At 40.7% G+C, this 23,845-nt stretch overlaps 1 protein-coding gene across 2 annotated transcripts in view; it reads right to left on the reverse strand.

The window, feature by feature from the left end:
- LOC129186794 (low-density lipoprotein receptor-related protein 1-like) overlaps positions 1-23,845 on the reverse strand; it is a 167,210-nt gene that overhangs the window by 91,702 nt on the left and 51,663 nt on the right. For both annotated transcript variants that reach the window (XM_054785405.1, XM_054785404.1), the window contains exons 3-6: positions 22,218-22,355; positions 14,536-14,655; positions 13,972-14,100; positions 13,589-13,852 (exon numbers count right to left, since the gene is read on the reverse strand). In XM_054785405.1, the coding sequence (XP_054641380.1) occupies positions 13,589-13,852; positions 13,972-14,100; positions 14,536-14,655; positions 22,218-22,355 (651 nt within the window). The remainder of the gene's footprint in view (positions 1-13,588; positions 13,853-13,971; positions 14,101-14,535; positions 14,656-22,217; positions 22,356-23,845) is intronic.

The raw sequence follows: 23,845 nt of genomic DNA on the forward strand, positions 1-23,845 counted from the left end.
TTGATGAAGTAACATTTAGTTAAACTAAAAATGAGACAGAGGGACGTTTGAGTGACGAATGCGTTGACAAGCTAAGTGCAAGTCATTGACGTGTCATTTAAAGGTCAGAGTGACATCACATGAAGACTTTGGGGAAAAATAAAAAGGCCCGACAAAGTTCAAGCGTGTCAAGTTAGGAGAAGCAAAATAAATAGTCCTGCATGCAGACTGTGAGCGAGGTAAAAAGCAGTGGAAGGGGGGAAAAAAAACACTCTACAGTATAAACCCTTTCTTGATTACTTCCTCCTTCCTTCCTTCCCCAGACATAAAAAGTAGCTAAATACTTCAAAGCATCCTCTACTTTGTTGACTGTAATGCACGGCTGGCCAAACTTTTTCATACAGAAAAATTCTAAGTTGCGAAAGGCCACTTATATGATATTCTTCACCTTTTGTTTACTTAATTACAGGAATCCCTTGTTTATGGTGGTTAATTAGTTCCAGACCCAACCTTGATAGGTGAATTACCGTGAAATATGATTCCTTATTTATACATGGAATATTTTTGTAGTTAGAGTATAAAAAACTTGATTACCACCTTCTAAATACTAGTTTTAACATTAATAGAGCCCTCTAGACATGAAATAACACCCCTATAGTCACCTTTAGTGAATAAATCATGCTCTTTCGTGGTTGAACACGGCCTATTATTAGTCCAAGAAGATGCATACTTAAGCCAATTTTACATCTTTTTTGACTACATTAAACATTTTCAAGCATAAAAGCAAGCATAAAAAAAGCATAAAAATTCCTACATTTCAGTAAAATACAGCAAGCCTTCATTTATCGTGGTAAATTGGTTCCAGACACGGCCGTGATCCATTCATTTTCAATGCCCTGATACTAATTAGAATAGGTCGCGGGGGTATGCTGGAGCCTATCCCTGTTGACGTCGGGCGTTCAGAGTTGAGTTTTAGCTTGTTGTAGGTTACGGCTGCAACAGTCGTCCGTGTTAGGGATTATTCTGCTGTTGCGAGATCATTCAAACCTGCAATGAAAGTCCATCGTTCCAGCGAACAAGTCTGGTGCTTGTGTGTCTCACCGAACAATTACTGACACCTAGTGACCAGTGTAGAATACTACATTCAATTTCAATTCAATGCATCTTCTTAATGCCTTATATTTGTATTTTGGTTAATTTTGCCATTCTTATGCTTGAAAATGCTTAATTTTAGCAAAGAATACGTACAGTTTGCTTCAATATGCATATTTTTTTGGACTAATTCAACCACAAAACAGCATGATTTACTAATTAATATATGTTTGAAAAACCGTGATAGAGTGAAGCCACAAAATTCGAACCACAAAGTGGCGAGGGACGACTGTACTGTGCTTTTTGGGCGGAACTGTCAAACAAAATGCTATCAAAACAATCCCTGCTCCAAAAAGTAGGAATCAATGTGTCAACTCCAGAGGGAGATTGTAAGGTCCGAGCACTTCACGCGTGGATGCAAACTTCCATGTCAGGCAGTGTACAACATTTGCAGTCGTTTGTATTTTTGCCCATTGCAGCAAATGCGGCTGATGCAACACGCAGGCTGAACAATGGATCCATGCTATTCCAGCACCGGTCATGTGGTCCAGGGCCTACACTGTGTAACAATGCAAAGGCCAGGAGGACCAAGATCTGCCTGCAAGCTGGTTCACATGGATGCAAGCCACACAGGACGTCAGCATAAAAAAAAAAATCAGCTTTGGAAATGTATGCAACAGTATAACATTGCCATTTTAAAGGGGCCCTATGCTCATTTTAGGGGCTTTTTAAATAATAGTGGGACAAGAAAGTAAGTTTCTTTACATAAAATACTCAAGTCGTGTGCAAAGTAAGTCTGCATTCTTCTCCTCTTGGCCGATGTGTTTGGATTCCACAGCGTCCTCCCGGCCACACCTACTGGAAAGAACAGTTGAATTTTGTGTATCCAGTGGCACCTCAATTATTAATCTGTTCCAAAGAGGTCCGTCGGAAACCAAATCGTACAAAACCCTGGAAGCATGGGATTCTTTATTTGGGCACACCATTCCACGAAACCTAGACATAGAGTGTGTGTAGCATTCTCATGGGCATTCGAGTTTGCCAAATGAATGTACCTTACAATACCATTGTACTTTATTGTGTCAACTAAGTATGCTATCAATGTACCAAGGAGTACACTAATACAGTGGTTCCCAAACTTTATAGAGTCGCGTACCCCTTCAGACATTTCACTTGAAGCCATGAACCCACTCCTCCTGCACACTTAAAAAACATAAACCTTTTTTAATCTTCATTAACTTGAAATACTGAACATGATTAATTGGTCAGTTAATTTTATAGTAAGTAATATGGTTCAAAAATGTGTATTTTGCACGGACAAATTTTGATGAAAGTTTTACATGAGCACTGATATATAGATAAGCATTCCTCCTACATATCTTTTATTTCAGTCGGATGTCGGGATCCTTCTTTTTGAATAGGTTGAGCTTTTTCTCCACTTGCAAACACTATGATTTAAGCCTGCATATTAATTTGATACCAAATTGAAAGGGACGGTTTAACAAAAGTTTAAAAAACATGATAATCAGCAGTATCCAAAGTCCAAAAATACATACAACCAGCGATAAAACCTCATTTTCGTAGGAATGCCCACTTTCTCATCCTGACACGCACATACATTGACAGGTTTTCACAGTGCGGGGATTGGCACACTAATGTAAATAAAATCTTCAAGATTATACACTTCATGGACTGTCTGCTTCCTTCCGCTCTGACTGTACGCTCTGTGAGGCGTTCAGGCGCACTCGTAATTGTGAGTGTTAGGCACTAGTTGTTTTTCATTTTTATTCATGTACCCCCATGACAGTTGGCATACCCCTGAGGGTACGCGTACCCCTTTGGGAACCTAGGTTGTTTTTGTACAATAACAGAAACAGTGTACGAGAACCAAGACATCATTTTAGAGAAAATATTTGTTGAAAACCGAATCACACAAAAACAACCGAGGTTTGACTGTAATTGGATGAATACAATCATCCCTCACCACTTTGAACTTCATGTTTTTTCCAAAATGTATTCATGAATAAATCATGCCGTTTCATGGTTGAACACGACCTATAATTAGTCAAAAAATATGTATATTTAAGCAAATTGTACGTGTTTTTTTTTTGCATAAATCAGGCATTTTTTCAAGCATAAAAATGATTTAAATGAATTAAAATCCAAGGCATGCATGCATATATACACACACACACACACAGGGTCAGGCAAAATGATCTGACACATTTGTAGGTTAAATAAAAGGCAAATAAAGTAAAGAAACAAAGAAGTGTTTTTATTTTCGAAAAGTACATATAATGCCATTTTTTTCATATAATGCTATTTTGCTTTGTTTCTTTATAATGCCATTGTTTTTAATTTCTTTTTCAGTTGCTGCTACGAATTGGACTGGTGAGCATCGCACTTTCATTGTAGAAACGTTTATCAAAACAAACGAATCTGTAACTGCAACACAACGAGCGTTCCGTTTGCACTTCAATCTTGGTAGACATGATCCCGTACCAGCTCGAAACACCATCTTGTTATGGGTTACCAACTTCAAAGCTACTGGATCTGCATTGAGTGTGTGGACAATAATGGATCCCATTTGACTGATTTAATTTTTAAAACATAATGAAACTTTTCGAAAATAAAAACACTATTTTGTTTCTTTACTTTATTTGCCTTTTATTTAACCTACAAATGTGTCAGATCATTTTGCCTGACCCTGTGTATATATATATATATATATATATATATATATATATATATAAAAGGACTACATACAATATAATATAAGGCATCAACATACAATATAAGGCATCCAGAAGAAGCATTCAAAGAAAAGTTGTGATGATATGTAGTATTCTACACTGGTCACTAGGTGTCAGTAATATTACATTGATGAGACAATACAGGAAGTACAGTACAAATCAGGACGCAAAAAAAAAACAAGGAACTCTCCGCACGCCAAGGTGTGAGTCTATATTATGTTTCATTTATGTCTTAAATGGCTTATTTTCTGTTATTATGTCTACTATATTAGGTAATAGGAGTGTCAAGGTGAGTGTAGGGGTGTTATTTCATGTCTAAGGGGCTCTAATAATGATAAAAACCATATTTAGAAGGTGATAAACAGGTTTTTGTATGCTCTAACTACCAAAACATTCCATTTATAAGTAAGGAATCCTACTTGGTGGAAGTTCACTTATCACGGACAGGTCTGAAAGCGATTAAACTTAATAAACGAGGGATTACTGTACCACAGAATCCGACGAGAAACTGTGCTTTGTTCAAACGTGAGCTTGGTCTGTAGCTACCCGGAAAACATCAAATTTTCAATTGCTGCCTTACTTCGGTTAAGATACACAAATCCTCCATTTGAAAAAAAGCACTTTAAAAAAAAGCGGTACTGATTACCACTGGACACCTGGAACGTTGCCAGATATGGACTTCAGAAAGTTGTTACGTGACAAGTTCAAAAGATCTCGTGGAAATCTCGTAATGTTCTTGTATCCGACCAGGGATACGTTAAAAAGACACCAACCTCATGATCTGACAGTTCCACATCATTCAGAAAAAGAATACAACATCTGAAACATACACATGACTGAAAAGTTGCGAATGTAGGCTAGGGCCTCTTTCAGTTAAAGATCTGTGTGTTGTTTTACATCCGCCTGTCGACAGGAGATGAAAAAGAAGCGTGTGAGCGACAGAGAGAAAGTGGAATGGGGAGGAGGGCTTGACAAACCACAAGACGTCTATTTTTACAGCTGCCGTGAGCTCTGCTCCCTCCACAAGTGCCCTCACACAAACACAAACAAGCCAGATATGGCGCTGCAGTGGTACAGCAGGGGTCCCGGGTCATGAAGTACTGCGGGTGAGCTGGGTCAATGCGATGATTCAAGGAGACCAAACTTACTTTCTCCAACCAAGACAGAAAAGCTTTGGTAAGGAGGAAATGACAAAGCAGATTCTTTGGCAAAAAAGCTACTTTGAGCCATAAATCCCGTCTCCACTTGCAAGTGTTGCAAGTGTTTTGGTTTGAGTTAAAGCTGGCAGCAAAGGACTAAGAGAGAAAATGGTGGAGGAATGGGTCAAAAAATAGAAGACAGAGGAAAAGCTGGGAGGGAAAGCGAGAGATCTGATTTCCACCAGGGAAACTTGGCCATTGTGCTGCATTTCTGAGGTTTATGGGAGTCAGCGGCCATATTCCCAGAGGTACTCTTAATTTTTAACACACAGTTCTCTGTTTAAACACTCCCAGCTGCCCCGCGACCCACTGATTCACTGATTAAGCCACACGTAAACAAAGGTAAGGAGAGAAGAAGGTTGTGCAATAGTGTTAAAGTGAAAGAATGTCCACATGTCTGTGACACACGCTACTTTCCTTTTTCCTTTACTCGCTCCGCCTCCCTTGCTGGTCTGGAGTCATTAAAAGCACCACTGTACATTTCAGTCTATAAAAAGCAATTGAATTCAAAAAACAAACGGCTTTATCGTCTTTTTTGGTGGATGTTTTCTTCATTGTCTCCTAGCACAGGGAGTACGAAAACAACAACCTGGGAATTTATGTTTACGTAAGAAGAAAAAACAAATGGAGCACCACTTAACAATGTTTTATACTGTACATATAACATACAGTATACAAATACTGTAACCTAGCAGGGAGGAAGTGAGAGGCATCTTCTGTTTAGTAAGTAGTATATTGACCCGGATAGAAGATTGTTCTATAGACAGGAAAAAAAGGTCTGAAGACACAGCATCTTCTATCCGGGATCTAGAGATTTATACATGCAAACCAACAGGGGTCGCCAATCGACTTCTTCCCAAGCAAGTTGGAGATTTTCTTCATTTATGAATTCATGAATTTCTCAAAAAACGCAATATAGCAAGGGAGCAATAATCAAACTGCGATATTGTGAGGGACACCTGTATATCTTACCCAATCTGAACAATGAACTGTATTTATCTAATACACTCAACAAAACACACTTTTGTTTTTGCTCCCATTTTTTATGAGAAAACTTTTTCCACATACACAATATCACCATTTCTCTCAAATATTGTTCACAAATCTGTCTAAATCTGTGATCGTGAGCACTTCTCCTTTACTAAGATGATCCATCCCACCTCACAGGTGTGCCATATCAAGATACTGATTAGACACCATGGTTAGTGCACAGGTGAGCCTTAGACTGCCCACAATAAAAGGCCACTCTGAAATGTGCACTTTTATCAGACAGAACAATGCCACAGATGTCGCAAGATTTGAGGGAGCGTGCAATTGGCATGCTGACAGCAGGAATGTCAAGCAGAGCTGTTGTTCGTGTATTGAATTCTCAACCATAAGCCGTCTCCAAAGGCTTTTCAGAGAATTTGGCAGTACATCCAACCAGCCTCACAACCGCAGACCACGTGTAACCACACCAGCCCAGGACCTCCACATCCAGCATGTTCACCTCCAAGATCGTCTGAGACCAGCCACTCGGACAGCTGCTGAAACAATTGGTTTGCATAACCGAAGAATTTCTGAACAAACTGTCAGAAACCGTCTCAGGGGAGCTCATCTGCAAGCTCGTCGTCCTCATCGGGGTCTCGACCAGACTCCAGTTCATCGTTGTAACTGACTTGAGTGGGCAAATGCTCACATTCGATGGCGTCTGGCACGTTGGAGAGGTGTTCTCTTCACGAATGAATGCCGGTTTACACTGTTCAGGGCAGATGGCAGACAGTGTGTGTGGCGCCCTCCCCCCTCCATAAAACAAAATTGCACATTTCAGAGTGGCCTTTTATTGTGGGCAGTCTAAGGCACACCTGTGCACTAATCATGGTGTCTAATCAGCATCTTGATATGGCATTTATATGGTGTTTATATTTTCGTTGAGTGTATATGGTGCAACATACTGTATGTTTTTCCACATTTTTTAGAGGAGTTTGTAGAGGATTTTTTTTCTCTCTTTCCCATGTGTCCAAAAATCACAAGTAGCGCAGTGGAAGCCGCTTAAGTCGATCCTGTTTATGTCAACGACCCGTCTATGTCGACCAACTCATCAAGTGCTGGTCCACTGTGCAAACTTAAGTTGACATACACGGTCAAAGGGGTCATTTCTATCAAAAATGAGTCCGTTTATGTCGACATGTGTTGTAGTATTGTCAACTACGTCATTATCGCCAAGCAGCGTGAGACAACAGCAACAGAACTACTGTCTCGTTACACAGCATTAAAATGTGCATACATTGACTTCCTGTTCAGTGCAAAGTAAGCTTCAAAATAAAAACATAGCAGGTGGTGTCGCCAACCACTTATGTGGACGTGGGTCAGCCAGCCCCAGCGGAATTCACCGTATGCTCCCATCATCTTATTTCATACTTGGCACCACACAATATAAATTGTGTGACTGTTTACGTAATTTTTTTTTTAATGACAAGATGTTATCTTCTTAGAATTTACTGCCTCGTTCTAGTCTGAGCCCGAGCTGACGATTGCAGAAACTGACGCCAACCACAATGATGATCATAAATAAGTATGATGTGCCGTGATTTTTATTTAATCATCGACTCTACTGAGTGCCACCCACCACTGCTGCAACCCAACCCCCACTCTGCTTTGCCAGCCTCCCTGCATACAACACTCCCTCCCAAGCATCTGGCCAATGCGTCAGAAAGAGAAACATACTGGCAGAGTGTAAAAAAAGGTGGCTGCCTTTAAATGCTGCCATGGCTCGCAGACAGGAGAGGGAAGAAGAGGATTTGAGGCAGTATAGTGGAGACAAGCCAATGAAGTGTACAATGCTTCATTGTCAATGGAGGTTAGGGTGTACGTGAATGGGCAGGAGATTGTGAAAAAATGTGCTGGCTGGCTTGACTTTTAGCAGCACATGACCCCGTAAGGAGATTTCAAGCTGGCGTGTGTGCTGAGCAGAACACGGTGCAGGCTGTGCAAGGGAGGGGGGCAGGTCTCTCCTGGAGGCTTAGCAACACCTCTGGGATCAGCCCTCCCGTGCTCAGCGTCTCTACGTTTCACTGAGCTTCGCTTCAAGGATTCTCAGGGAGAATTTTGTCTTGACTATAGATCCCGCTACTCGCAGGGGTTACACTGATGCATCTAGGTGCCACCCTACGCCCCCTCCAAACCCTCCTGCTAGCTTGATGTCTTATTTGCAATAAAAGTGACTGTTGCTCCTTTTCTGTGGATGTAGCACCACCAGCAGGAAGAAACAATGGAAACCATGTACTGTATTCTCTATCTTTATGTATTATGTAGAGTTGGGGCTGATACGACCCGGTATTGGTATCGGGATCAGATACCACCGTAATTCACAGAAATTGCCGATGCCACCTGTGGAGATTGTCGATCAATGAGACACAGCAGTGTATCAGCAAATCTAACTAGAAGAATATCAGCAAACAAAGCCGAGCGTATCAGCTAACACAGCCACAAGAATACAAGCAAACATAGCCAAAAGAGTATCAGCAAACAAAGCCAAAAGAATATCAGCAAATGTAGCCAAAAGAGTAACACCAAACATAGCCAAAAGAATGTCAAGGAATTCACCTAGAAAAATATCAGCAAACAAAGCCATAAGAGTATCAGGAAACATAGCCAAAATATCATCATCAAATGAAGCTAGAAGAATATCAGCAAACTGAGACAAATGACCATCAGTTAACATAGCAAAAAACACAAGGGTGCATTCACGGCCACACAAAACAGTTGGACACAGGTTGCTACAATATCATAATTGCCTGTAGGGAGGAGTTTATTAAAGCCTCATATCAACTAAACAAATAATGATAATGTAGCGACCTGGAAGTGATGAGCAAGGTTAAAAATTCTCTGTTGTCCGACTAAATGTGAAGCTGTGAACACATCAGGCTGATAGTTTGTGTGCGTGTGCAACACTGCTTGTGTGGAGATAGCTGACATTCTTCTAGATACTGTACATTTGCTCATATTCATTTGCTGTGGTTGCATATTAATGCAAACAGAGCTCTGGTATCTTAAAGTGCTCATGACACCAAAACACATGTTGATCTTGTTACTTCCACACGTTTCCTGTGTTAGATGTGTAGTCTTATGGTCCAGTTCTGAATGAATTGCTGGTGTTTGGTATATATTTATTCATATTATGCCCGGTCGTTATATTATGCCCGCTAGAAGGCTTTTGCTGGAACACTCGAGGAGACGGAGTAAGCTTGTTCATATTTCTAAAAGACACCATTCGCCTCGTCAGATGTGTCGGCAAACTTCATGGGACAAATGTTACTGCCCCGCAGATGGAAATAAAAGGTCGAAGACCCACAAGACGCTCGTCTGTGGAAAAGCGTGCCAAGGTGGCAGTAAGTCAGTTCACATTTCTCGTCCTTATATGCTCCGTAGTAGCCAGCCTAGTGCTGACGGACTAGCGAGGTAGATAATGTTGTAGCTATCACTGCCAGTAAAACATATAATACTCCTCACAACACAATATTAGTGAATGTTATTATTGTTGTGGTTATGTCACTCTCTTCACGTGCGTTCATGGCTGTGCTTGTTTGTGTCAGCCATACGCGTTCGAAAACATGGATTGCAGTCACTCATTTTTCTAGCCTACCTTGCCGTCGATCTGTCAGTTTCAGTAAGTAAATACGTATTTTTTGTACTAGCTCTAGTCTCGGAATCTCTGGGGTTTCTTTCCTGGGCTAACTGGTCTTTTATTTTCCATTTGTCTGTGTCAAATACTGACAGTACAAAACATACCTGTGGCCATTTTTTTGTGTGTGTTATATCATAGTTATCACAACACAATATTAGTGAATGTTATGATTGTGTTATTGTTGTGAATAATGTCACTTTCTTGGCTTTGTCGTGAGTTCATGTCTGCATGTGTTTGAAAATGGTTCCCGGAACGTAGTCTGGCAGTGACGTCGCAACAAAGATTGGTGTTCAGAAAACTCACTGGGTGGCGTGTGACAATAACCACTTCAGTTCACTCCTATTTCATAGTTGTTTATTTATCTCTCATAGCAGTATGACTAAAATGCTTTATTAAGTGAGTATTTTGTTATTGTTTTTTTCCTAACTTTTTTTGGTGTCATGACCACTTAAATTGTATCGGTGTTGGCGGATATCCAAATTCAGATATCGGGATTGGAATGGAAGTGAACAAATGCAGGGTCGCAAATGCTGAATCATGACTACTGGCATGATATGGCAAAAACAATATCATCATCCTTCATGGCTGGTTGATGTCTCTGCCTGGACTCTACTTACTTGAATTCTATGAAACTGCTGAGTTGGGGTGTCAGCAAAGGAAAAAATCTATTTGATGCAGATATTAATTTTTTTTCCCCCACTTCTCTTAAAATTGTGAGCTATTTTGTTTGATTTAAATAGATGCTTATTTTAATGAGATAATGTTGACATATACTGCAATGTTCAAAACGTAAGACTTTTTGGTTTATTAACTTCCTTTGACTTTCAAAACATTTTGGGATCAAATAAAAATGAATTTAGGGGTTTGTTAATATATACCTATCATAAAAGTTCCAGACTGTTCATCTCTTCTGTATTTACAGTATATTCATTTCCAGCAAGCCTTAATTTGATGAGCTGCGTGTGCAATATTATGAGTGTCTTCCTCGTGTGCAATGACATGATTAAAGCCTGCAAGTCTTGGAGGAGGAACTGATGCAGAGAAGAAAAGAGTGACAGGGATGGTGGTGGAGTCACATCTGCACAACCCATCTGTGGCGTACCGAGGTCATGAGTCACTCCAACCACACGTGCATCATTTCCTGTATGTTCACTCCTGCCTTCACTTGCCTCTGCCTCCTCCTTCCATGGAGGACTGTAAACAAGAACCTCCCACTCTGTGCAACTCCATGTCAACAAGTCTGTCCAGAAGGTGAAGTGGCACCGACACACGTGTGCTGTCTGGTCTGCAGGAGATCCAAAACCTCTCAGATGCTTCCAGACATGACATCTCTGACTAGAGTTAAACAAGCTTATATTCTGTCTCCTCATGCAACCACCAGATGCTTGTTGTACTCATCTTCATCTTTGAATGGGTCTGGGTTCTTGTGGGTTCATGGAGAAAAAACTGAAAATAATCTGACTCCTGAAATGTAGCATAAGCCAGTAGGTGGTTGCTGCAAAAATATAATGAGAGTAGATCTGCAAATGTTAAACAATAGTCTTAGTAAACGCCCCGTCGGTTGGCGTGTTTAGGTCTGATATTGAAATCCCAGCAGTAGCAGCAGCAGCAGTGGCACATGGCGGCCAGCAAGACTAAGCACAATTAAATCAGACTTAAACTTCTGAGCTAATTAATCACACGCGCTGATTTCCGATCCCTACTGGCTTCCTTCCAGATATGGACGGGGCCAAAAAATGGATTTTATCGCAGGAGCCTGGCAGTTTTTATTTCAAAAATCGTGCTCCTGTATGTTTTATTCATGAAGTCCAAGCCTCCTTTATGCTTGACCTGCATGCATAGTCATATCACAGTATTACGCAGTACTTGCACGGAAATATTATAGAATTAGCTAAAAGAACTAGCAGATAAGGCCATTTCTGTAGAAATTGCATGTGAGTGCTGATAGGCTGAAGCTGAACTTAAATGCTGTATGGAAAATGTGAGAAATTAGCATTAATTTCAATGAACATTTTCAATGAACAAAAATGTGGAAATCCAGGGAAGCTGGGAATTTTTTGACATAGCCCTAATGATTGGTTGAGAAATATGGGAGGAGTAAGAATTCTTAAGAGCAAAGGGAATTAGTTTTATGGAAAATGGGTAATTTCAGGAAAATTCGGAATTTGGGGGATGTTTTTTTTACAAATGTCCCGGATGTTTTCATCTTGTAATGGTTTGAATTGAATCAGATGCAAAATGTGAGAAATGTGGAATTTGTAAGTAAGTGACCATTCATTTTCAATAGGAGAACATGTGGAATTTACTGTAATTTTTACTGTAAATATTTACTGTAATTTACTATTGGCAATTTTGGGGAAGTGGAAAACAGAGAGCTCAAATGTCCCAAATGCGCTGGATGGTTTGGTTTGAGAATGGTTTTAACTGGTTGAGAAATGTGGACGTATTAAGAATTGTCAACATCAAAGTGAATTAGTGTTATGGAAAATGTGACATTATGGGAATCGTGGGGATTTTTAGGATATGGGAAAAACATTCCATAGGGTCCTGAATGAGCTGAATGTTTTCATGTTGGAATGGTTTGAATCGGTTGCAAAATGTTAGAAATGTGCAACTTGTAAAAACCTCAGAAGTGAAAAGTATGTACTGTATGTTTTGCTGATAACGGATTGATTGCTATTGGAGGATATTCAAGGATGCAATATCGGTATCAAATTGCAAATGAAAATGTTGTATCAGGACCGCCAATATAGTTAAGATAACCACATAGTGGTCACCAAATATGAAGCATAAAACAAATGTGGGAATTTTTTGGAATGTGAAACTAGTTGAGCATCAAAAAATGACAGAATCAGAATAATAAAGAAAATAATTTTGTTTCTGAAGAACATTCACACAGTTACAGATTTCCACCTGCTCTTTTGGGCAAAAGAAATAGCACAAAGCAGTTGAATCAGTTGAGAAATGTGGAAGTAGGAAGAATTCTTAAAATCAAAGGAAATTTGTGTGATGGAAAATGGGGAATTTCGGGGAAAATGGGAATTTGGGGGATGTGGAAAATGTTTGGTTTTTTTTATCCCAAATGTCCAGAATGAGCTGAATGTTATCATGCTGGAATGGTCCGAATCCATTGCAAAATATTAGAAATGTGGTACTTGTAAAAATTGTCAATTTTCAAGTGGAATTTTGTCCTGAAATGTGTGAAATGAAAAGAAATGGCGGGATTTTTTTTTTTTTTTTGCAATATGTCAATAGATAGCTATGGTGTGCATTTTCAAGTTGGAATGGTTGAAATCGGTTGAAAAATGCGGCTCTTGTAAAAATTGTCCATTCATTTTCAATGGGAATTTTGATGTTGTGGTGACCCCCCAATATAGCTAAGACAATCACGTCGGGGTCACCAAATATGGAGCCGTGACTCGAAACGTGGAAAATGTGGTGTTCAAACAAATGTGGGAATTTTTTGGAACGTGAAAGAAGTTGAGCATCAAAAAAATGACGGAATCAGAATAATACATAGAAGAATTTCGTTGCTGAATAAAAGGTATGTTGGTGAAGAGCATACACATAGTTATAGATCTCCACCTGCTCAATTGGGCAGTACACAACAAGTAAATAGTATGAGTGTTTTGCTGAGAGGATCGATGTAACATTATTTTGCAAGGATTCATATTTGGTGAATTAAATAAATGACTATTTAGAAAAGACCCTAAAAAAAGACCCTGGGAGGCTGCCGATGAGGTAGAAGAACACCCACATGGGTGGGTGTATGTGGCGTCTAGGAATATGATTGAAGGGGAAATTAAAGTGAAAGGTGTCTTTGTTTCATGTGGTTTGTAATATTGGGCAATGCGATTTACTACTGTGTGCCCACCAAGTCACTGCTGTGCTGTACTCACGATGCAAGCTGAGGGAGATGTTGATGACTCGCTCCTCACTGAAGCCCTTCAGGTTGGGAATCTTGGCACATTTGAGATGCGTGGACGAGGGGGAGTCCCCCACGTGGATCCAGCAGACTGTCTCCTGTGTGTACAGGAAGTCCATGGCGGTGGTTTGCTTGGTGCTGGTGGACAGCAGGCTGTGGACGGTGGTGCCGCTCAGGGAGGTGGCTTGAATGTTCTGAGAGTTGGCGATCAACAGTACAGGCAGACGGTCCACCGGGACTGAGAAGAACAAACATAAACACAAAGGGAGGACGTGAACAGAATATACAGTACATGGTGTCTCAAAGTGCTGCTGTCAGCAACTTCTTCTGGTTGTTTTTAGATTTTTTTTTTTTTACCGTTCTTGGCCTTGCAAGAGCGGTTGTCAGGTTGCGGCAAGTAACCCTCCACACAGGAGCAAGAGTAGGAGCCTTCAATGTTGGTACAGGACTGACTGCAGGTCCCATAGACACTGCACTCATTGAAATCTGAACACACAAAAACAAAATCCATGAACAACTATGGAGCACATACAAGAGGATGTACATAAACATCTCACAGCATGCTTCCTGTGTGAACGAGTGCTGCCCGCACAGGAAAGCTGCGGTTCATTGAGGGGAACATGAATTCCAACATTCCACTCCTCCATCATGATATCACTGGTAGAGCTGGAGGAGTTACACACCTTGAGGATGCCCCACAGACGATCAATTAGGTTCAGGTGTGGAGACATTCCTCCATCTTCCTCAGCAAGATACTTGCCATCTTGGAGGTGTGTTGGGGCTTTGTGTCATGTTGGAAAATCGTTTCCCAAGGGAGGGGATCATGCTTTTTTTCACGATGGCACATCACGTGGTGGAATTCATACCCCCCCCCAAACCAAAAATACTGCTATAAAAGCTATACATTGACTCTTGACTCACCTTTGCATGTTTTTCCATCCGAGCTGATCTCATAACCACTTTTACAGTAACAAGCAGGTCCAGCTGGAGTCACTGCACAAGTGTCCTGGCAGCCCATAACTGAGCAGTTGGATATAAACTCTGAGGAGAAAGGAGAAAGAAGAGACATTTATTTGACATGCTTGTGCACACTTGTGCAAAGAGATACCGTATAGAGCAACATAGCAAGCTGTGCACAGAAGTGTAAGAGTTGTACCCAGTTGGAAATGCGGCATTAGTGCTTCTGATGGAAAGAGGATTTGTGCATAAAGTGTGCTATAATCCACCGAATGTGCAGACATGACACTGTGTTCACTCAAGTTTAATTACAGAACACTTAATGCTGTCAGTGTACACATATTCTGGGGAATATTCACAAGTCAGCATGTACGCAAAATGGACTAAATGTGTCTTTAGGGACCAGAGACAGTGACAGTGTGACAGTGAAGTCAGTACAAATCATACTGTAGCCTTAAGAATCAAGCATCCAGCAGCTCGCTATGACTTCACAAGCTATATTCAAGCAGAAGGAGCCGCACCGATGACTTGCACATTGACAACTGGCCCGCAGAAACAGCTCATTAGTTGGCAAAGATGCACAAAAACACGGGAAACAAAAAAAAACAGCAAAAGGCAGTGGAGGGAGAAATGTAGTCAGAAACAAAGGCTTGCTTGTCTTTGCCATGCCATTTTCAACAAGAAATGTTTTCAATTATTTGAACATTTGTCTTTTCAGTCCAGTTGAAATGTTTGTTTTGGTCATCCATCAGCTCCATCATCCAAAACATCACACTGTGCCACACACTCTGAATAGAATTTCATTGCTATTGAATGTGGTCCAAAATTACAATACGGTGGAACCTCCACATTGAAATGAGGCTCCAGCAGACAAAACTGTGGGAATGGTTACCTGTGTGTGAGTGTGTGTGTGTGTGTGTGTGTGTGCGACAGACAGCATGTTTTAAATAAGAATCTTGAAAAAAAAACATTAAATAAAAATGATTTATTATAAACTCCTGATCAAAATTTTAAGACCAGTTGAAAAATTGCAAGAATTTACATTTTGCACTGTTAGAGCTTAAGAAGGCCCTCCGTAGAGCTTCAAAATGAAATAAAAAATAAGAAATGGGAGTGAGACAAAACATTTCCTAGTAAGCAATTTTAAAGTGAAAGAGTCTGTTCATCAGCTGATCAAAAGTTTACAACCATAGCCCAAAAAACCCTGAAACTCCCCTAAATAAAAATCAAAAAAGAAGTCAGTAAGGAGTAGTTGTGCCATTCTTGTTAATCAGCTGAAAAATGTGTTTGGGCATTCTTGATGCCAGTGTTTCCAGGAGGCTAGTGGGAATGTTGCTCCAGGTGGTGAAGATGGCTTCATGGAAGGCATCCACTGTCCAGAACTGATGTCAATTTTTGTAAACTTCCATTGCCATCCATCCCCAAATGTTCTCTATTGGATTTCGATCAGGGTAACACGCAGGATGGTCCAAAAGAGTGAACTTATTCCTCTGGAAGAAGTCTTTCTCAGTCGGGCATTGTGAACTGCAGCGTTGTCCTGTTGAAAAACCTGTTATTACCACACACACGAGGGCCTTCAGTCATGAGGGATGCCCCCTGCAACATCTCCACATAACCAGCTGCTGTTTGACGCCCCTGCACAACCTGAAGCTCCATTGTTCCATTGAAGGAAAAAGAAAGCCAGATCATGATGGTGCCACCTCCACTGTGTCGTATGGAAAACATCTCAGGTGGGATCTCCTTGTCATGCCAGTCACGTTGGAAGCCATCAGGACCGTAAAGGTTACAGTTTTTCTCAGCGAAGAATAAAACTTTCTGACAGCTTTCAATGTCCCATGTTTGGTGCTCATGTGCAAATTCCAAACTCCAAATTTTATGGCCTTGAAGGAGATGACGCCTTTGAAGACGTTTCTTCTTCTTGAAAGCCTTCTCTTGCAGATGCTGTCTGATGGTTATTGGACTGCACTCGAAACCAGCCTTCATTTGGGCTGAGGATGGTCCTGTGTCTTGACGTACAGCCAATTTGGATTCTCCAGCTGTGACACCTTTTTGGGTCTATTGCTTGACTTTTTTCTTCCATAACCCTCAGAATCTTTGAAGTTTCTTACTGCGTCCAACCTCAGCAGCAATGGCGCACTGTGAGAGGCCTTGCTTATGCAGCTCAACAATCCCACCGAGTTCAAAGAAAGAACGTTTTTTTGCCTTGACCATCAAGATATCATGACAGTGTACCTGACACAAAATCACATCCAATCCACATTTTTGCCAATATTTTGGCTTTCAAAGGCTGTGCTCAGCTCATGAACAGCCTATTTCACTTTAATGCTTGTATCGAATAATTAGCTTACTCAAAAATATTTTTTTCTCACCCCCATTTCTGCTTTTTGCATTTTACAGTTCTACTCCGACCCTCCTTAAGACCCAACAGTGCAAAATGTAAATTCTTGAAATTTCTTAACTGGTCGTTACATTTTGATCAGGAGTGTATTTGACCGCACAGCAAAATGGGGCGTAATACTTGGTGTTAAGACGGGTCTGTGTATTTTCTTGAGAAGGACCTCAATCCATGACAGAAAAGTGTCTTTCTAATGCTTGTCTTGCTGAATGTGCTCCCAACTCCCTTGACATCATCACCCAGCTCCTGCCTTGTCATTCTGGGCTGGTCAAGTCAAATTTAAGACTTTTTAAGACTTTTAAAAGACTATAATGAATAGAATTTAAGACCCATTTCACATCCTTACTGGCAAAAAAGTACAAAAGAAATTAAGTAAAAGGAAAAAAGTTAGTTCCCTTTTGTAGTGAAGCATACTCCTAAATCGAAACATTTAAAAGTAAAACTGAGGTTTAATGAGCTATCGTATTTAAGACTTTTTATGAGATTTTATTTTGTCATTTTAAGGCCTTAAATTCAAAGTATTGAATTTTAGACCTTCTAAGACCCCGCAGCACAATAACCAGTCTGTTTCTGTTTCTTTTTTTTTTTTGCTGATGGTCTTTGAGTCCAGTCTTGTGCACGTCTAATCTTGTCCCTGAAGTCCTATGACAGCTATGACATCAGCTTGCCCATGATGGTGGAGAGGTTTGACTGGAGTGAGTTGAGATTAGGAGTACTTTCTTAAAGGGACAGGACTCATTTGTGTGCTTTTTGGCACAGAGCCGGTCTGTGGGGGTTAGAATGCTTGCTGGTCGGTAGGGGATCAAACACTTATTTCCCTCAATCAAATCAATTAATTTATAGCCTTTATTTAATGTTTTTAATGGATTTTCCTTTAACATTCTGTCTCTGTCTGCTACAATAAACCTTCCACAAAAGCTCTTTACCGTAACTTACAAAATCAGCAGGGAACCAAATACTTCTTGTCCCCTCTGTACACTGAAAAGCAGTGATAATGACAAATCCACACAGTGAACCAGCACAGCTTTATTTAAAATGCAGAAGGACACAAACGGCAGAAACTTGCCACAATCACACCTTCCTGTCCCCTGACCGTCTCAGGATAGAATCCCAACTATAAATCACAGTGAGTCATCATCAGTCGTCTCACACACTCACGCACACACACTCAGCTTACTTATCACAAGTGATCCACTTTGCCCAGAAACACACAATTCGCATCAACTTGTCAACTATTGCAGCAAGAAGAGGCGCAGCCTTGATAAGAAGTGCTTCTTCAAGGAAGGAATTTCCAGCAAAAACAAATCTCTTCACCGCATATTTACATAATTACACGTCTCATTTGTTTATCATCTTTTGTCCATCTTCTGAGAAATGATGGTTTGTTAAAACGCACCGGCCGATTGCAGTGCAAGACAACAACAAGAGCAAGCATCGAGCTCTTCTTCAGAAGCTCGCTGAGACAGCCGCAGTTAAATTTACACACACGACGGGAATTTTCCAAAACAAGTCTGAGCACTGAAAAGTCAGACATGTTTACAAAAGCGACACGAGCAACAATGTAAACAACTTACACTGACGCACGCCACAAAATATGCATTATGGAGAGGATAAAAATGTATGAGAGGATTATTTTCAGCGTGTACTTGTACTCATGATTAAGTGCTTTTGCAAAATCACAGACCTTTACGATGTTATGCTTTAGCTATCTTGTCACATTAATTGAGGTTGTTTGCAAGTTCAACTCAAGTTCAATTCTTTAACCCCTTTGAATTACGGGATTTTTGGGGGGGGCTAAAAGGCCAACAAACGTCATACCCAAAGTAAATCAAAAGCTGTCCTTGAGAACTTTCTGTCCCAGTCTTGTACAGTGTCTTATTTATATCTTATTTTCTCTGATTATACACTCCTGATCAAAATGTTAAGACCATTTGAAAAATTTCAAGAATGTAGATTTTGCACTGTTGGGTCTTAAGGAGTAGAGCTTAAAAATGTTAAAAGAAGAAATGGGAGTGAGACAAAAACATTTTTCAGTAAGCAATTTAGTGCAAACAAGCAAAGTGAAATAGGCTGTTCATCAGCTGATCAAATGTTTTTAAGAGCAGAGCCTTTAGAAGCCCAAATCTTGGTAAAATGTGGATTGAATATGATTCTGTGTCGTATTGTGGCAAAGGCAAAAAAGCTTTCTCTCTTTGAACGCAGGTGGGATCGTTGAGCTGCATAAGCAAGGCCTGTAACAGCGTGCCATTGCTGCTGACTTCAAAGATCCTGAGGGTTATGGAACAAAAAAGTCATGTGATAGACTCAAAACAAAATGTCACCGGCCCTGAGTCGGAAGATGCCATCGTCTGTGCGTCAAGACACGGCACCATCCTCGGCCCAAATGAAGGTTGTTACTGGTGCAGTCCAATAACCATCAGATGCCATCTGACTTTTAAGAACAAAACAGATCTTTAAAGGCCTCCTTCAACACCACAAAATTTAGAATTTGCACGAGAGCACCAAACATGGGACATTGAAAGGTGGGCGAAAGTTTTCTTCTCTGTGGAGAAAAACTTGACAGTTCTGATGGCTTCCAACGTTATTGGCATGACAAGGAGATCCCACCTGAGATGCTTTCCACACAGCACAGTGGAGGGGGCACCATCATGATCTGGGCCCTCACCTATAAAGCTTGCGTACACACAAAATGGGGCCGAAAAGTTGCATCTGTTGTTTTCCACGCAAAGTATGGTACCTATAAAAACACAACTTGACGTTTGAATGTGCGCACCGCTACGTCACCTTTGTAGTTGCCGTATGCACCTTTTGGAGACGTGCTAAAAACGCAACGCACATTTGAAGTGAAGTGAAATCATCCGTCTGGACATTTTGGGTTTCTGGGGTATGCAGACTTTTAGTCAGATTTCCATGCACAGTTTTAAGCACAGTGAGGGCACTGGGCTTCTTTTTCCTTCAAATGGAACAATGCAGCTTCAGGTTGTGCAGGGGCGTCCATCGGCATATGGCTATGTGGAAATGTTGCAGGGGGCGTCCCTCATGACTGAAGGCCCTCATCTGTGTGGTAAGGACTGTTTTTTTCAACAGGACAACTCTGCAGTTCACAATGCCTGCCTGACAAGACTTCTTCAGTTCCAGACAATTGATGCCCTCAGTGAAGCCATCTTCACCACCTGCAGCAACACTCCAACTAGCCTCTCCGAATGCCCAATCCAATTTTTCAGCTGATGAACAAGAATAGTGCAGCTACTCATTACAGGCTCCTTTTTTGAACATTTGACTTGCATTTTAGAGGGGTTTGTTTTTTTTTTTTTTGAGTCTGCAGATATCCTATTAAACTCTTAGTCTTTTTAACATCATAAAAAAAAGTGTCACCTCTCGTCTTCTGTGATATAAAACAGTAGGCAGTATTGTTCAAGAAATTCCTTTTTAGGTTGTTCGCTTATTTTTAAAACTATCAACAGGTCCATCTGATCGCTAACAGATGAGTAAATTATCCCAAGTCCTTACCAAGAGCAACATTCCATAAGAGGAGAAGCAGCTATAAAGCATTATGTACAATATAAATCAGTTACTCTATTGTGCATGGTCTGAATGCAGCGAGGCCACCTTTACACAGCAAGCTGTTAAAACCTGGGTGAGTTCCCCTCACCATTGACTTAGAAGTCTCATTCTCAGTGGCTGAGATTAACCCTTTAAACAGAGAGTCAGGCGGGCGGTGCGTACACTGAATTAGAAGAAGTGTGGTCTGCATCCCAGGGGTAACTAGGGTTTAAACAGGTCTTAACCTTTTGATCAGCTGATGAACAGCCTATTTCACTTGAATGCTAGTTTGCAAAAAATTGGTCACTCAAAAATGTGTTTGTTTCAGTCCAATTACTTTTTTTGCATTTTGAAGCTCTACTTAAAACCTTAAGATCCTACAACAACCTTTCAACTGGTCTTAAAATGTAGATGAGGAGTATATCTACTATTTTGGGTAATAGGAGTGTAAAGGTGATTATAGGGGTGTTACTTCATGTCTCGAGGTGCTCTAATAATGTTAAAAAGCATATTTAGAAGGTCGTAAACAGGTTTTCTATGCTCTATCTATGAAAATATTCAACTTAAAAATAAGGAATCCTACTTGGCGGAAATTCACGTATAACGGTGCGGTCTGGAACCAATTAACAGCAATAAACGAGGGATTACTGTATTTTGTTTCCATTATGAATTGTGTGGATTTTCATCAATAACCTGCAAGTAGTGATCGCATTACAGTAATTCTTAGGACTCGGCTACTTTGGCACGAGTCCAGGCACGGTGCACAGGTTGCAATCAAGTGATGCACGTGAATAATCAATTAATCATGGTAAATGGTAATGATAAATGGTCTTTCACTTGTATAGCGCTTTTCCACCTCCAAGGGACTCAAAGCGCTTTGACATTAGCTAGCACATTTACCTACTAATGACGCAGCATCAAGAGCAACGAGGGGTTCAGCATCTTGCCCAAGGACACTTCGACACGATCACGGGCGGACGGAGGATAGAGACAACCACTCTACCACCTGAGCCATGCTGCCCAATCATTGGTTATTATGCCCACCCATCCCTAATTATTCATTCATTCGTTCTATACTTATATTCTCTGCCACACTTCATGAATTTGGCATATGAATATTAGTCATGCCGCATCCCTTTCTTCCTTTGCAAATCATCTCCTCATTCGAAAACAATCTGTGTCATTACCACGTATTTGCATTGTCTGTCAATATGAAAGGGTTGCTGGGCTGAGATAATGATGAAAATCACCCTCCTGGCTTCTTGTTTGATTGACAGCGGCTTAGGAGGAGGCCCATCAAAGCCAAGTAGAGGATGAAGACAACAATGCACACACAAAGACATGCACACTGACACAGACAATCTCAGTTTGTCCGTAGCTGCGGACAAGGTCGATATTTTATAAGCACAGATGCAGTGCATCGATTCGCTCGGGCCTCGTGCACCGATAAACACTTGCCACTTCAATCAGGGGGCTTTGCGGCTCAGTTTTGATGTGTGATTCATCGCTCAATAGTCTTCGTGTAGCATACATTCAAAGTTTCACCACACATCCAGAATGTGTGAACCCGTTGCACCCTGATGTGGTATGTAAATATGCTGCCACTACGACTATCTAGGCTGACTGTTACAAAGGAAGCACACAGTGCTATTAATAATGCATTTTTCTATGAAATAGGATGATGTGTCACCACATGGTGTGTGGATACCTCTGCAGTGCGGTCCCTCGTCCCAGCCGTCGGTGCAGTCCGCAGCCCCGTTGCACAGTTTGCTCATGTGGATGCACAGCTCTGTTCCCCCACACTGGTACTCGTTGGGGGGGCACTTTAGGACGGCACTATGCGGGCCTGAGGGGGACATACACAAATATGGTCAATTTAAAAAATGCACAAGAGTGGGAAGAATGTGAAGTGCAGTATTTGGCTGCGACCAGCAGAGGCGCTGTTGAGTCAGTCTCAACTCAATATGACGTCATGTGATGGGAAGCTGTGCGACTGTCACGCTTTGGCGCCACTCCTCCACGCAGCACTGGTCAATACAATACAATACAGTACTGAGGAGTAAACAGGAATTCAGAACAATCACACCGTTTTAATATCTTAATCATAAAAACAACAATTAATTGATGTACTGTTGGTTATTTTTCAGTCAAATATCAAATAAATAAATAATAAAAACTGTCAAACTGAAGGCCCGGGGGACATATTCAGCCCACCACATTGTTTTATGTGGCCCACGAAAGCCTGGAAATAATGCATGTCAAAAACATACTTTATAAAATATATATTTTTTATTATTTTAGTAACATTTTTATTAATTATTATTATAGTTTATTTTTTATAATGCTTTCATATATTTATATTGTTTGGAGTTTTATTGTCAAACCCTATTTAAAATGAATTATATATCAGTTGCACACACAAATTTCTGCTTGGCACTCTGGACTTCTGATTTAGTAAGTAAGTAAATAAATAATGTAAATAACCAACCAAACGTGTAATAATATTATGAGCTTGATTATACATTAATATGGTTTCACAGTTACAGGTGGCCCTCTGGGGGCAACCATAACTGCGATGTGCCCCTGGTGAAAACGAGTTTGACACCCCTGCAATAAAGGAAACTTAGTTAAATCCCTCACATGTCCACACTGACTTGCATACTGCAATAAATGCCTGTATATTTTCCCCCTATATTATATCCGCATTGCAAAATATAGCACCCATCCAGTTATCAAATGTCATACAGTGCGGGAAATGAGACGGTTTGTTCAACTGTGCACATTTTATGCAGAGAATATTATTTGCAAATAATGGCATTTTGGTGTGGACTTTCAGAATAAAGTCATTCAAGAAGGCACAAACACAATCTCCATTTACACCAACTTGCCCATCCTATCCCATCCCATCCTGACATCGCATCAGGACCTCAAAGGACCTCTCCTCAGACGTTTTACTCCTTATTCATCTCCTTCCAGCAAACCAAACAAACTGGCAACAATTAAGCACTTGACATGTGGCCGGAAGGCTCTTGTCACTTCACAGCATTTTACAAGCGAGCTTTACAGCACTTGCCGTCGTCTGGGTTCTATAAGCGTCACATTGGTGTCTCCTCAAGACTGCGCTGGGAGTTCAGTGCAGTGAGGTCAAGTACCGTTGAGCCTCCGAGAGGGACTTCGATGAACCTCCAATTCACTTGGCTTTTGTAACAATTTTACAAAAAAAAAAAACTTTTTTAAAAACACGATGTTGAATTACAAACAAAGAGCTAAACAACACAATACATAAACAGCATGTTAAAGGAATCTAAAAATGATAATGCGTCACTTCATGAACTC

This window comes from Dunckerocampus dactyliophorus, chromosome 8 (assembly GCF_027744805.1).
Source record: "Dunckerocampus dactyliophorus isolate RoL2022-P2 chromosome 8, RoL_Ddac_1.1, whole genome shotgun sequence".
Taxonomy (NCBI): domain Eukaryota; kingdom Metazoa; phylum Chordata; class Actinopteri; order Syngnathiformes; family Syngnathidae; genus Dunckerocampus; species Dunckerocampus dactyliophorus.